General features: G+C 38.0%; 1 protein-coding gene across 1 annotated transcript in view; it reads left to right on the top strand.

Moving 5' to 3' along the window:
• The first annotated feature begins 833 nt into the window (after nt 1-833).
• TMEM182 (transmembrane protein 182) overlaps nt 834-13850 on the top strand; it is a 56684-nt gene continuing 43667 nt past the window's right edge. Inside the window, exons 1-3 of the mRNA XM_072844398.1 lie at nt 834-1227; nt 1450-1549; nt 3629-3727. Coding sequence (XP_072700499.1) covers nt 1096-1227; nt 1450-1549; nt 3629-3727 — 331 coding nt within the window. The 5' untranslated portion in view covers nt 834-1095. The remainder of the gene's footprint in view (nt 1228-1449; nt 1550-3628; nt 3728-13850) is intronic.

The raw sequence follows: 13850 nt of genomic DNA, 5'->3' as shown, positions 1-13850 counted from the left end.
ATAACTGGGTGATGAGCATTAAGGAGGGCACATGAGGTAATGATCACTGGGTATTATATATTATATAATCACTAACCTCTACCTCTGAAACCAATAATATATTATTTGTTAACTAACTGAATTTAAATAAAATTTTTGAAAATTAAGTATGACATATTAAGAGGGAGTCAGATATTTAAAACAAAAGGAGCAAAAGAAATAGTAGACCAGATTCTTTCATCTTAATCCAGAAAACAATATATTTTGAGACTTTTTTTTCACCTGGCCACTTTGAGGATGGTTATTTGGAGTAACTTCTACAAGATCTGGGAGCTGCTGTACAAAATTCTGTTTTTATGTCAATAGCATATGTAGCATGAAAGTAGTTTTTTTGTATAAATAGTTTGTTACTTTATTCTTGATCTTTTAAGTATACATCTGAGTGTAGTTTATAAACCTGAACTGTACTCTGTGTTACATGTTACATTAGACCACTTGACCCACAGATTATTTTGTATCCCAATAATATCCAAAAGGAATTAAGAAATTAATTACAACTTCAGTTGTATTTAAGAGAACTCTCTGTGGTTTCTTATAGCTGTTATTTATCTTCAAAGGGAGTCTTAAGTGTCTTTGGCTTTGGGATTGTAATGGTCATTCTAGACTAAGAGAAGCTCGTTAAGACAATTAAGATGTTGAGCCAATACTGCCAATGACTTCATACCACTCCATCTTCTTTCCACTTCTATGGATTACCCAACAGCAATAATGGTCATTCTAGCCAGCTCCTGATACTCCTCTCTATAGTTAAGGGAAGGTCAGCTATTTTTTGATCCCCATGGGAGAGAGACAGCTCCTCAATCAGTATCCTAAAATAGCTGGCCATTCTCAGCTGCTGGGCTGGAGTGCCTCCAGGGGAGAGCAAAGGGAACACAAATCCACTGGCTGAGTGTGAGTGAGAAGCCACCACAACATGAGCTAGGAGAGGCTTCTCAAGAAGATCCTGCTTACTCAAAACATCTTTCTTCTTCTTTTTTTTTTTTTTTAATTGAGAAGCTAGGTGTCTGACATTTCTTAATTTCTTATTTTATTTAAAGGGAAACCAGTGACTTGAAAATGAGACTAAATATTGCCATCTTCTTTGGGGCTCTCTTTGGTGCTTTGGGGGTTTTACTCTTTTTGGTGGCTTTTGGATCGGATTATTGGCTTCTTGCAACTGAAGTGGGGAAGTGTTCAGGTGAACAGAATGTGCGTTTCTTCTTCCAAATATTGATGTGCTTGGTAGGGTGAAGATAGCCTTATGTATCCTCTTGAAATCAGAGAATAGTAGTGGAGTGCCTATTTCTTTACAGAAGAGATAGGTAGAAAACTACTGACAGTTATTATTTGGGATAAAATACGTTGCTTTGATATTTTCCTGGTTATGTACTTTGGTTGACAACAAGTTACTTCATCTGTGTTCCTGTGCAGATAGAGAACGTCACTTTCCACCATGAAGGATTCTTCTGGAGATGTTGGTTTAATGGGATTGTGGAAGGGAATGATTCTAGTATTTGGAAGTTCTGGTACAGTAAGTGCAATTTATATTTATTTTCCCCCTTGTCGTTAAATAAGAATGAAAAGCTTCTTATTTAGTACAGATCACTTACAAGATAGGATTGGATTCTTAACTATAGAATCTTGAAAGGACATCTTCCAAAAGACTCATGAAGTGATTCTTTTTCAGGAAGTAGAAATGGCTATATGAATAATTATTTTATTTTCTAACCTAAAGTAGAAGTCTGAATAATTAATGCAAAACTGAATTATCTGTTGTTTCCTTGCTCTTACTTAAAATACACTAACCCTAATTTTAAAAAAAACCCTATATATTACCTACGGTGTTTTTCTCAAGTGTCTATTATTGCTGTATTGCAAGTAAATGGTTGTTTTGTTTTTTGGGGAGGGTTTGGGTATCAACACTTGAAATCGCAAATTTAAAAATTTAGAAATAGAGATATGTTGTTTTATATCCATGGCTTTAAAGTTAAAAAAATCTTTTTTTTTTTTTTTTTTAATAATGAAACTTAATTACCGACAGCAGTGGATGAAAGCTCACTCTGTTTGGGCTTTAAGCATGTTTGTGGGCAATATCAAGAAACGCCTGGCTTTTGATGTTTGCATTCTCTCAGAGCAATTTGAAAGTTCTCTTTTGAAGTAGAGTAGCCTCTTAAAAATACGATGCATTCTTTTCACTGTATTTCCTATATTATATTAATCTTTGAAAATCAATTCATCGAAAATAACTAGATTCTATCTTATTGCATTCAACAATAAAAACTGCTTATTAAAAAAAAATAAAATAAAAAAAATAAAAACTGCTTATTACTCTAAAGGTTATTATAGGTTGAAATTATTAGTCTCCTTATATACTCCTGTGATATATCAAAATATGGCATTTACACAGTAGTCAAGATTGTACAGTAAAAGAATATATAATAAAAATAAAAGAATATATAATAAGATATGAGATCTTGGAAGATTTAAGCAAGCTGACAACAAGCTGGCATACATAAAAGGAACCAAGTAATGATGAAATGGAATTTTGCAGGAAATAGTTGACAGGCTATCTTATAGTCATTTTGGGGAAGAGAATAAGCATGCAATCTGCCAATGAAAAGTATTTAGACTCTGTTAGAGTAAGTCAGACTGTGCAAGAGGAAGACTTTGCCAAGGACTTAGAGAAAGGAAGAATGTCACTCCTCGCAGTGAAATCTTGAAGTTTTCAAACAACATAAAAGTTTTTCTTGGGTCTCCTACGTGGCTCAGTTGGTTCAGCGTCTGTCTGGCTCAGATCATGATCCCAGGGTCTTGGGATTGAGAATCACCTCATGCTCCCTGCTCAGCAGGGAGCCTGCTTCTCCCTTTCCCTCTGACTGCAGCTCCCGTTGCTTGTGCTGTCTCACTCTCTCTCTCTCAAATAAATAGAATCTTAAAATTTTTTTCTTGTTTTTTTCCAAATACTAAAAATGCTTTTATTAACTTGTATTATCTATTATTTCCATTTTTTCCTAAAAATGGAATATAGAATACTTTTAATGTTAAGCAGAACTGATCAAGGTTAAGTCTAATTTTAAAAAAAGATTTTATTTATCTATTCATGAGAGACACACACACACAGAGAAGCAGAGACAGAGGGAGAACAGGCTCCTTGAGGATCAGGGAGCCCAATGCAGGGCTGATTCTGGATCATGAACTGATCCAAAGGCAGACAATTTATTGACTGAACCACCCTACATCTAAGTTTATTAGAGTTTTAAAACAATTACTTTTTGAATACGTACCATGCACTAGGCATCATGTTAGGAACTGGAGAATATGGTTGTGAAAATAAATGAAGGGTAAGACCTTTAACCTTAAGGTGATGTCAGGTGCATTCTCTGCATTGAACTATGTCCTGAGCCAGATGTTTTGGATAAATCCGCTTTCCAGATCCTCTGAGTTTCTTGATATGATTTTTTCCCCCTCACTCAACAGTTCTCTGAATCTGTTGATCTAACCTGCAATTTATTTAGATTGTGAGCCCCAGATCCCATATTTCTCTCCTGTTAAGCATGAGTATTCATTCATTTTCTCAATAACAACTGCCATTGTTTGGTCTCTTTCCTAGCCAATCAGCCACCATCCAAGAACTGCGCACATGCTTACCTGTCACCATATCCCTTTATGAGAGGCGAGCATAACTCAACCTCGTATGATTCTGCTGTTAGTAAGTACTTCTATCCACAGAATCCCTTGGAGAGGGACTTGTTTTTCTGAAAAAAAAAATTAACATGTATCATTTCAACATTTTCTCTGGTATCTATCTGTATTTTCCAATGTGTATTTTCCAATGTGGAAATAATTATGTTTATTAGGAAGAACTGCTTCTTATGGGTTTAACTGACCTAAAACTAGTCTTACAATGAAAAATAATTGTAATACACACCCTACTTTTAAAACATTGTTTTTGCAGCTGTTGCACATACAAATTGAGTATTCTCCTGTTTTCCTACAAAATAATTGAACTTTGTTATGTGTGATAACTTATAGAAAAAGAATAGTCAAATATCATAGCTGAGAGTCATGATTACCTAGTTTCTTTGATATTTTCATACTATTTGTTCTATGGAAAGTACACAAACTTAGTTCATATGGTAAATACATAATATATACTTAAATCTAGTTTTATAGAAAGTACATAGGCTCAATATGTCAGCTTTATTCTCGGCTGGTTTCATGAAGTTTTAATAAAGGGTGTTTATCATAATCTTAAAACTAAGAGTTGGTTCAGAATTTACCAATGTCATAAACAGATACAAAAATATTTGTTTTTTTAAAGAGAATAAGTAATATATTTAATGTTCCAAATAATCTCATATTAGTATTCTCCAGAGAATCAGTAGGAGATATATAGGTGGGGGTGGAGTTTGGGGAGACAGAATGATTGATTTTTTGATGGACTGATGGAGAGATTTTAAGGAATTGGCTTATGTGTTTGTGGAGGCTGACAAGTGTAAAATCTGTAAGGGAAGCCAGCAGGCTGATTAAGAGTTGCTATTATAGTCTTGAATCTGAAGGCTGAAAACTCTGGAATAATGTCTTCTTTAGGAAATCTAGCCCTTACTCTTAACGCCTTCAACTAATTAGATGAGGCCATATGAATGGTCTAACCAAATTAATGCATGGAATATAAACATTTACTTATATCACATGATTAACATGACATTTCATGGAGTGTGCATGAGATCTGGATAGGAAAAGAGGCGAGTTGACATATAGCCATGCTTGTCCATCAAAGTTGCTTTTGCTCAAAATGGCTGTGGCTTTTGGCCTTGAGAATGTGTGGTGTGGGTACTCTTCCTCATTAAAAACTGCACAAGACAGTTCCCATTTGTCACAGCCTTTTGCATAGTGTGTTACATGGACCTTCTAACTGATAAGAGAAGAGATGGTGTGCGAAAGAGTAGGATAAACCATTTTGTATTACAAAAGTTATAAAAGGGATCCCTGGGTGGCGCAGCGGTTTGGTGCCTGCCTTTGGCCCAGGGCGCGATCCTGGAGACCCGGGATCGAATCCCACATCAGGCTCCTGGTGCATGGAGCCTGCTTCTCCCTCTGCCTGTGTCTCTGCCTCTCTCTCTCTCTCTCTGTGACTATCATAAAAAAAAAAAAAATCTACAAAAGTTATAAAAAAAGCTATCCCCTGACATTCTTACTTTTGTAAAATGGACTGATAAATGGTACAGAGTTGACTTTCCACAACATTGGGTATTTGCATAGGTATTAGTATTGTTATTGATACTTATATGTTCAGGCCCTGTGACGAGATAGGTATCGTGGGCACCATATATTTAAAATGAATCTACATATTTGAAAAGTCTGCACCTCAAGGAAATAGTAGAGAACTTGAAAAACAAGGTGACATGATCTAAACATAATAATTATGATGGAGATGGATAGTAAGTGCATGTCACAAAAATTATACTGCAATTATGCTTAGAATTATTATGTAGCACTGCATATAATTACTGTCATTTTTTGGATCTAATGACAAAACCATATTCCAATTTTTTTTGTTTTAAATTATCAGACTCCTCTTTGGCTCACATATTGTAACTCCCTATTCACTTTAAGCAACTTTATCAAACACTTTAGCAAAAATCACTGAGATGGGAAGAAACATGTCCTACAGCAGAAATAGCATATACATATTTCACGTACCTTCATAATAGTGTACAATGATATCTGATATTATATTTGGGTGATTTTGGGATCCCTGGGTGGTGCAGCGGTTTGGCACCTGCCTTTGGCCCAGGGCGCGATCCTGGAGACCCGGGATCGAGTCCCGCGTCGGGCTCCCGGTGCATGGAGCCTGCTTCTCCCTCTGCTTGTGTCTCTGCCTCTCTCTCTCTGTGACTATCATAAATAAATAAAAATTAAAAAAAAAAATATATTTATATTTGGGTGATTTTTTCTTATGGTTCCCTTTTCCAAAAGAAGGGCCATGGATATCATTAGAAGAGTTTTACTTGACTAAAAGTCGTGTTTTCTAGTTAGTGAGGCCATCTGGGCTTTACTAGACTCCATAGCCACTCTTTGGCTTCATGTAGCCTTATAATTATCCGGCATTATACATTTGCTAATTTATCTTGGCTAAATTCAAAGTATTGTTTGTAAAATCTGATATATTCCAGCTTGGCAAAATGGCTTTGTATTCTCCTGAGTTCTTGCAGTTGCAGTTAGCCAGTATTGAAATCAGTGAAAATAATATAGTGGTGTCTATTTTTTCTGGAAAGATTATTTTATAATTATTGGATGCTACTGATGAAATTATTCTATTTCGTAATATGGAGACTGAGAGCCAGAGAAACCATTTGACTATTGTGACACAGCTGATCATTGGCAGAACAAATGCAAAGGTCCAAGTCTCTGGATTTTGTTTATTGATAATCTTAAAAGCTACAGTGAGTCAAAGGGCACATTTTAGTTTTAGCTATTAAATTTTTTTAAGTATAAGTCTCTTCACAAGATCTCAACAAAAGACCAATTTTAACATTATGTTGGCTTTTTCTACTTTTCTATCTGATCCTGACCTGTGTGTATAATCAGGTCTAATTTAGTGTTTCCTTTATTTTTGTCTCAAAAACATATTCTAAAATTTGGTTATGCTCGAATCTAGTTATTTGCCCAAGCCTAAAGAGGTTGTTAAAGTAGGATTATATACTTTGAAATCCTTTAAACAATTTCATTACCTTTTAATATCTGTCAGAATTTAGATTTTCTGGTTTATGATTAAATCCAGTCGTGGTGCATTTATTTGGTATCAATTGGCAATGATGTACAGAACATAGACTAATTTTCTAGATAATTCAGCCCGAGTGAATTAGTCATTTTTGTCAGTGTCCCAAAAGCCTTTGCCCCCCCCCAATCAAAGTGCTCATTATATGTAACTACAGTTATTTACCTTACTCCCTTCATTATTTGTTGGAACTCCCTAAAGTACAGAATGTATCCTACTTATTTGTATACTCCCAGAACCTAGTATAGTGCATGGCACTTAGTAAATGCTTACATGTCTCTATGGAATTACTTAATGCAAAAACTTCTTGGCTTTCTTCGTAAGAAGAATATATTGAACATAATTTCTTCTGATCTTGGTGAGTTGGAACAAGTACACGCACCATGACCTTCCTTGAGTTTCTCAGAATCAGTGTTTGCCCTCATGCTTTAGGGCCTGTAGGGGGCATCCCTCTTCTCCAAAAGCTGTTCCTCTCTTCCCTACCCCTCCTCCCTTCATTTCTCTAACAAGCAGGCTCATCCCCCAAGCTAATACACACTTCAGTGTTCTAAAGAAGCCTTCCTTGCCAGTCCCCTATCCCACTACTATATGGGGATCAAGAGTTGCATACTCTACTGACTGAGTCATTCTTTAATTTGAATATCCATAGCACAGACTTTGTTTCCTTGTGTAATTATTTTGTTCATGTATTTCCTTCCTAGTTCAACTCTAAGTTCCATGACAGTGATGTCTTGTGTGTTTGGCTCACTGGTTGTACCCACTGTAGACTGAATGCTAAATGTATACTCTGGGGGAGTCTTTGTTACTACCCTATACTGTGGTACTAATACTGATGTCCTAAGGAGCTGTTGGTGTGTGTAGGAATTTCTCAAACCTTTATTAAGTGGACTTAGATTACCCTTAAATTGTTTTTCATACTTTTTATAACTTTTAGATCTTCAGCACTGCTTTCACATGTCAGCTGCCCTTTGCTTTTATTGTCAATATTTATTTATTTTGTATTCTTTTCTGGTCTTCTCTTCCTTCATCCTTATGCAAAATTGTAGGATGAAGTTGACTATAGCCGACTAGAACAGGAAAGAGTCATGTAGGAAAGCCATGTGTTAGGATGTAAGTGACAGAAAACTAACTAGTAAGAAATAAGGGCAGTTTTGTTCCACAACAAGGTCAAAAGCAGCTGCCACAATGATGCTGTCAGGGACCCAGGCACTTTCAGGCTTTCCTCCCACCATCCTTGGCAGATGTTGAGAGCAGTTGCCACCATGCTCTTTCATCTTCAGAAGAGCAGAGTACCCCTAGAATTCTCCAGTAGATTTCCACCAAAGTGCTTATCACCAGGACAGTGTCATGTGGCCTCTGTAAGCTGGAGTTGGCAACTTGGAGTTGCCTGGCTCTTTAGTCAGGATCGTAGAGGAGGAAAGGGAGAAGGGCTTGTAGTCAGTGTTGATTCCATAAAGGATCAACAGTCATCAAGGCTCAGACAAGGACAGCCTGGGTAGCTCAGCAGTTTAGCACCGCCTTCAGCCCAGGGCATGATCCTGGAGACCTGGGATCGAGTCCCACATCAGGCTCCCTGCATGGAGCCCACTTCTCCCTCTGCCTGTGTCTCTGCCTCTCTCTCTCTCTCTCTCTTTCTGTGTCTCTCATGAATAAATAAATAAAAAATCTTTAAAAAAAAGGCTCAGACAAGGGTGGGGCAGCAAGGATGAAAAGGGAATAATGGATATAGATGATATTTAAAGAGTTAATGTGTAAAACTTGGTAGTCAAACAAAAGAAAGCTGGAGGAATCTAAGATGATGAAGAAATTCCCTTTTGAAAAGGCATAATTCAATTTAAACAATGTGTAATAAAAGGTAGGATGGTCATCTCTGTCTTAATGATAAATACTATTTTAGGATATTTCTTGTCATTCCTTTTATATGCATATTGTACATAGTTTTGATTATTATAAATATAAACATACATCTTTTCTAAGCTAGCAACCATTTCTCCACATTTTAACCTAATGGTTTCTTAAATTTTAAATGTTAGTTGCTACCTCTACGTTAAAAATAATTTCATGAAAAAAACGAATAATAAAACATAATAATTTTATACATGTAACATTTTTCATAATTTGTATTACTTCTTTGGGTTATATTTACGGAAGTGTGAATCAGAAGGTAGGAATAGGTTTTCTTTGTTGTTGTAGCATGCCATCGTACCACATTACTTGCCAACTGGTACTGAACTATGAATGATTTCAGCTAGGAAAATTTGATAAGGAGGACAGAAATACGAACAATAGGAGGAAGGGTCATATTTGGAAGTGGAGGATGGAATTTGGTTTGAATTTCAACATTTTAAAGTTGAGTTTATGGTATTTTTATTTTTTTTATTTTTTTTAATTTTTTTTATTTTTTTTTTATTATTTATGATAGTCACAGAGAGAGAAAGAGAGAGGCAGAGACATAGGTAGAGGAAGAAGCAGGCTCCATGCACCGGGAGCCCGACGTGGGATTCGATCCCGGGTCTCCAGGATCGCGCCCTGGGCCAAAGGCAGGCGCTAAACCCGCTGCGCCACCCAGGGTTCCCAAAGTTGAGTTTATGGTAAAACATCATTTTGAAATAATTCAGCGTGTAACTTGATGTACAAAACTGATTTCCCCGAAAGACATTAGTTAGAGCAGCGGATACTGATGAGGAATTATAGAAGTGTTTTTTTGATATCAGATATAATCTTTAAGAAAAAAATCATAGAAAATGAGGTGGTAAAATATCAATTATACTTAGAGAAAGAAAGAAGCGGAGACAGTCCATAAAGGTGAATGAAAAAGAAGCCTTGGAAAGCAAGTTGATGAGCAGACTGTCAACACTGTCACAGGGGCTGGTGGCAGGGAGAGTCCTGGGAAGGAGGTCACAGCCCGCTGTGACAAATGCAGAGTGAATGAGAGTGAGAGGGGCACAAAGGAATTGGGTGAGACAGGATAATGCAAGAGTTCTGGTGGCCATGGACAGCTGTCCCCACCGAAGCCTCAGCTACAGAGGCATCTCTTTCTAAACCTTAACCTATGTGTCCTGCTGGTTTGGCCTGAGACCTGTAGGCCCACTGCTCTGTATCCCACTCCCGCTCACTGTCTGTTCCCTTAGATTGGACCTGAGGGCCCTGCCCTCTTTTCCTGGCAATGTCCTTTCTCCCCCAGGGAACCATGCCATTTTCCCCTATCTTCTGTCCCCTGATGATAGCCCTACTTCAGGCTTGCTCCTCCATATACTCTCCCAAGAGGAGAAGTCAGAAAGCAGAGATACTCATAAAGGAGGCAGAGCAACAGGATAATGGGGGTGTGAACCCTCATTTGGGATGTATAGGGAATGGGAAGTGAGGAAGTTGAGACCTTTGTGATTAGCCAGCACTTGGACTTGGAGTAGTACCAAAAGAGCACAACATTTACAGAGAGTACAGAGTCCTTATAAAAACAATCATACACACTACACACATACACACAACATCTTGCTTTACTATACAAGGCAAAATAAAATATAAATACCATTATATTTGACAATTTTTTTAAAAATTTTATTTATTTATTTATGATAGTCACAGAGAGAGAGAGAGAGAGAGGCAGAGACATAGGCAGAGGGAGAAATAGGAGAGAGAGAGAGAGAGAGAGAGAGAGAGAGAGAGAGAGGCAGAGACATAGGCAGAGGGAGAAGCAGGCTCCATGCACCGGGAGCCCGACGTGGGACTCGATCCCAGGTCTCTAGGATTGCCCCCTGGGCCAAAGGCAAGCGCTAAACCACTGCGCCACCCAGGGATCCCCTATATTTGACAATTTTAAGCAACACAGAGATGAATTAAGATTCGAGTCTAAAGTTAATGTAAATACTTAAATAACTAAGAAGGTGTATCAACATGTGCTAGGTATCTAATTTTGTTGGGGTGTCCTCCTGCTTCCCGATCAATAATGCTGGTGTAGCTGGGTCTTATTTACCAATTTTCTCATGTTGAAAATATGGTGAATCTGGACATTGTCTTAAATTTACCAAACTGCCTTCTGTTCTGCTTTAGTTATATAGAAAACATACACTGCAAAACATAATGGAATATACAGTTCCTTTTTTATTTTTTGGTCATAAATGTCAAGTACCTAGATATTTAAAAATACCTTAACATCCTACTATTCATTCAAACATTTGGGATTACACAGTGATGGCCACAGGTACAGCATGATATTACAGGGTGGCTTCAGTTCCCGATTTCTGGCTGACTTTTTATCTGTGACCCAGTGAAGGCTCTACTGCATTCAGATTGGAGGGGACTCATAGGGCAGCTTGCTCAGCCTTCCAAAACTGCAGCTCATGAGGATACAGTTGGCTTTCCAGTTCCAGGGCCCAACATCAAAGCTGTAATTAAAAATCACTTTTTCAGAGGGTGTTATTTTGTGTTCCCTACAATTTATTCATGTATATCTAAGGATTGATTGGCAGCTTATGTAACATCCCTGCACTAATGGGGGAGATTACCTTCTGTAAACAAGACTGTGGTTATTTACGTAGTGTGGCTTGTCTTCCCGTCATGGAGGACAGGCTCCAGCCTCTACAGAGGCTTCTGTTATACCTATTAAAATGTCAGCTACACTCAGAAGTAGAAATCTCATCCAACCACAGAGAACCTCTTGGTGCCAGGCTATCTCAGCCTTGGCAGTATTGATTGACATTTTGGGCCAGACAATTCTTTGTTGTGGAACTGTCCCATACATTGTAGGATGTTTAGCAGTACCCCTAGCCTCTACCCACTAGATGCCAGTAGCACCCTTCAGTTGTGCCAATCAAAAAGTGTCTCAATATAGCCAAATATTCTGGGGTATAAGGTGGGCAAAAAACCACCTTTGATGAGAACATTCTAGATATTCATTGCCAACACTTCTGAGGACCCAAGCTCTTCTTCAGAATTATATTCGTACTGTGTACATTCTGTGCCCAGCTCCAAGTCTGGTTTCAAAAGCACATGAAAAGCACATTAGTTTCCTTCTTCCATGCAGAATATGCAGACACAAAAAAGGAACAAGGTACTGAACTTGGTCTCTCTCATCTTTAAATATTACTGCTTCTGCTCTGAGTTGTGGATCTTTTCTTAGGAAAAATATTTACTCAGTCCAATGGAGAAAATATTAAATCCTGGGTACTATTCTGGGTGCTTTAGTGTCAGCCCTAAATTCTTGCCCCAGTGAAGCTTTCATTATAGTAGGGAGACAGATGATAAACAAAATAAGTCAGTCAAGTACTTGGAGGGAAATAAAAGGAAATAGAGTGTCTGTGGAGGCAATCTCGATATTAAAAAAGGTGATCACAGAAGTGATGTCTGTTTTGAGGTGGCCATCCCTGGTTTAGTAGGGTTCTGTCATCCAGCTAAGCTGTCCTGGTTCCTCAATCCCTCTTCTGAGGACTAGATGGATGCTGTACAGAGAGTATTTAACACAGGGGCTGGCTTGTGGTAAGGTGTCTATGGGAGTTACAAGCTGGACTTTCAGCCAGTATGTCTGTGTTCACTACCTAGAGCCACCATTTCCTGGCTCTGCCTCTTTATCTCCACAAAACTCACTGTACTTGTTGGTAAAGGGGAGATTAGTATAGTATTTAAATCCCACAGTTGTTCAAATGAGGAGAGATAATAATCCAAATGCTTAGCAGAGTAGTTGCCATGTAGTTGGTATTCAATAAATGTCAGCTATGGCAACATACCAATTTAGAACACTGAAAATAAGTCCTCATGAGGGCACATGAGTTCATCGTAACTTTTCCCTAGTGAAATGCTTCCTGTTCTCTGAGGTGTGTGTGTGCATGTGTGTGTGTGTGTGTGTGTCTGTGTGCAGTCACATCAATTACTTGGTAGAGTTTCTGGCAAAGGATAAGGACTTCAAAGCGGTGTTCATTATCATTATCATGATCACCATTATCCTAGTACAAGTCAGTTAATGTTACCATCTGTAGTAGCCAAGCTTTGCCAGTGTTTATCTAGTAACTTTTATTAAATTTCATTCAACAAATACTTATTGAGCACATACTATGTGCCAGACACTGTTCTAGGTTCTGGAGAATAGCAGCACACAAAACAGATAGAAATTTCTGTCCTTGTAGGGCTGACATTCTGGAGAAGGGAGACACACAAGGCAAGATAAAATAAGCCAATTAGCATATTGGAAGATGACAACTACTCTGAAAAAGCATAAAACATGGAAAGAGGCTGGAGATGAGGGGCTGGCAGAAATGAGGGCGATAAGAACTCTGTAATATGGTCAGAGGGAAGCTTGGCTCTGAGAAAATGATATTGAGTGGAGACTTGTAGAAAGTGAGGGAGTGAGCCATTTGATAACCAAAAGAGTGTTCCAGGTAGAGAGAACATGAGATGTAAAGACCCAGAGGCTAGAATATGCCTGATGTGAACAAAGAACACAGAAGAGGCAGCACGGCAAGGAAGAGATGGAGTGAGCAGAGAGTAGGGGAAATGGCCAGGGAGGTGGAGGGCACAGCAGGAGGTTGGGCCATTGTAAGGACCTTGACTCATGTTGTGAACAAGAGGTGAAGGGGTCTAAAGGACGGTTTTGACCTGATTTTTGTTGTAAAAGAATTTCTCTAGGTCTTGCATCGTTAACAGACTGTAGAAAGCCCGATGTGGAATCAGGTGGACCAGTTAGGAGGTTTGCTGGATTACAGATGGCTGACACAAAGACATTAGGAAGGAACGATTTGTCTGAGGCTGGCATGGTCCTTTTAAAATTATTTAACAACCAGTTAGGAAATCTACCAGGTGGACAATAGCAGTAACACAACACAACACAACACAACACAACACAACACAACACCACTCATGTCCAGACTGCTATGTACCTTTAAAATATGAGTTTTCCCTTTTTAAAAAATGTTTTAAAAGTATTTCATTGTATCAGTTTCTAAACATTTATAATAATTATCAACATATTTTCTAATATATGTGCTGCCAAAGTGAGCACAATAGTTATCAACGTATTTTCTAAACAAAATGATTATTACTGTGAATTTTGAGAGTTCTT

Source organism: Canis lupus, chromosome 11, assembly GCF_048164855.1.
Source record: "Canis lupus baileyi chromosome 11, mCanLup2.hap1, whole genome shotgun sequence".
Lineage (NCBI taxonomy): Eukaryota > Metazoa > Chordata > Mammalia > Carnivora > Canidae > Canis > Canis lupus.
The sequence above is the reverse complement of the archived record's forward strand: the minus strand, read 5'-3'. Positions and strand labels throughout refer to the sequence as shown.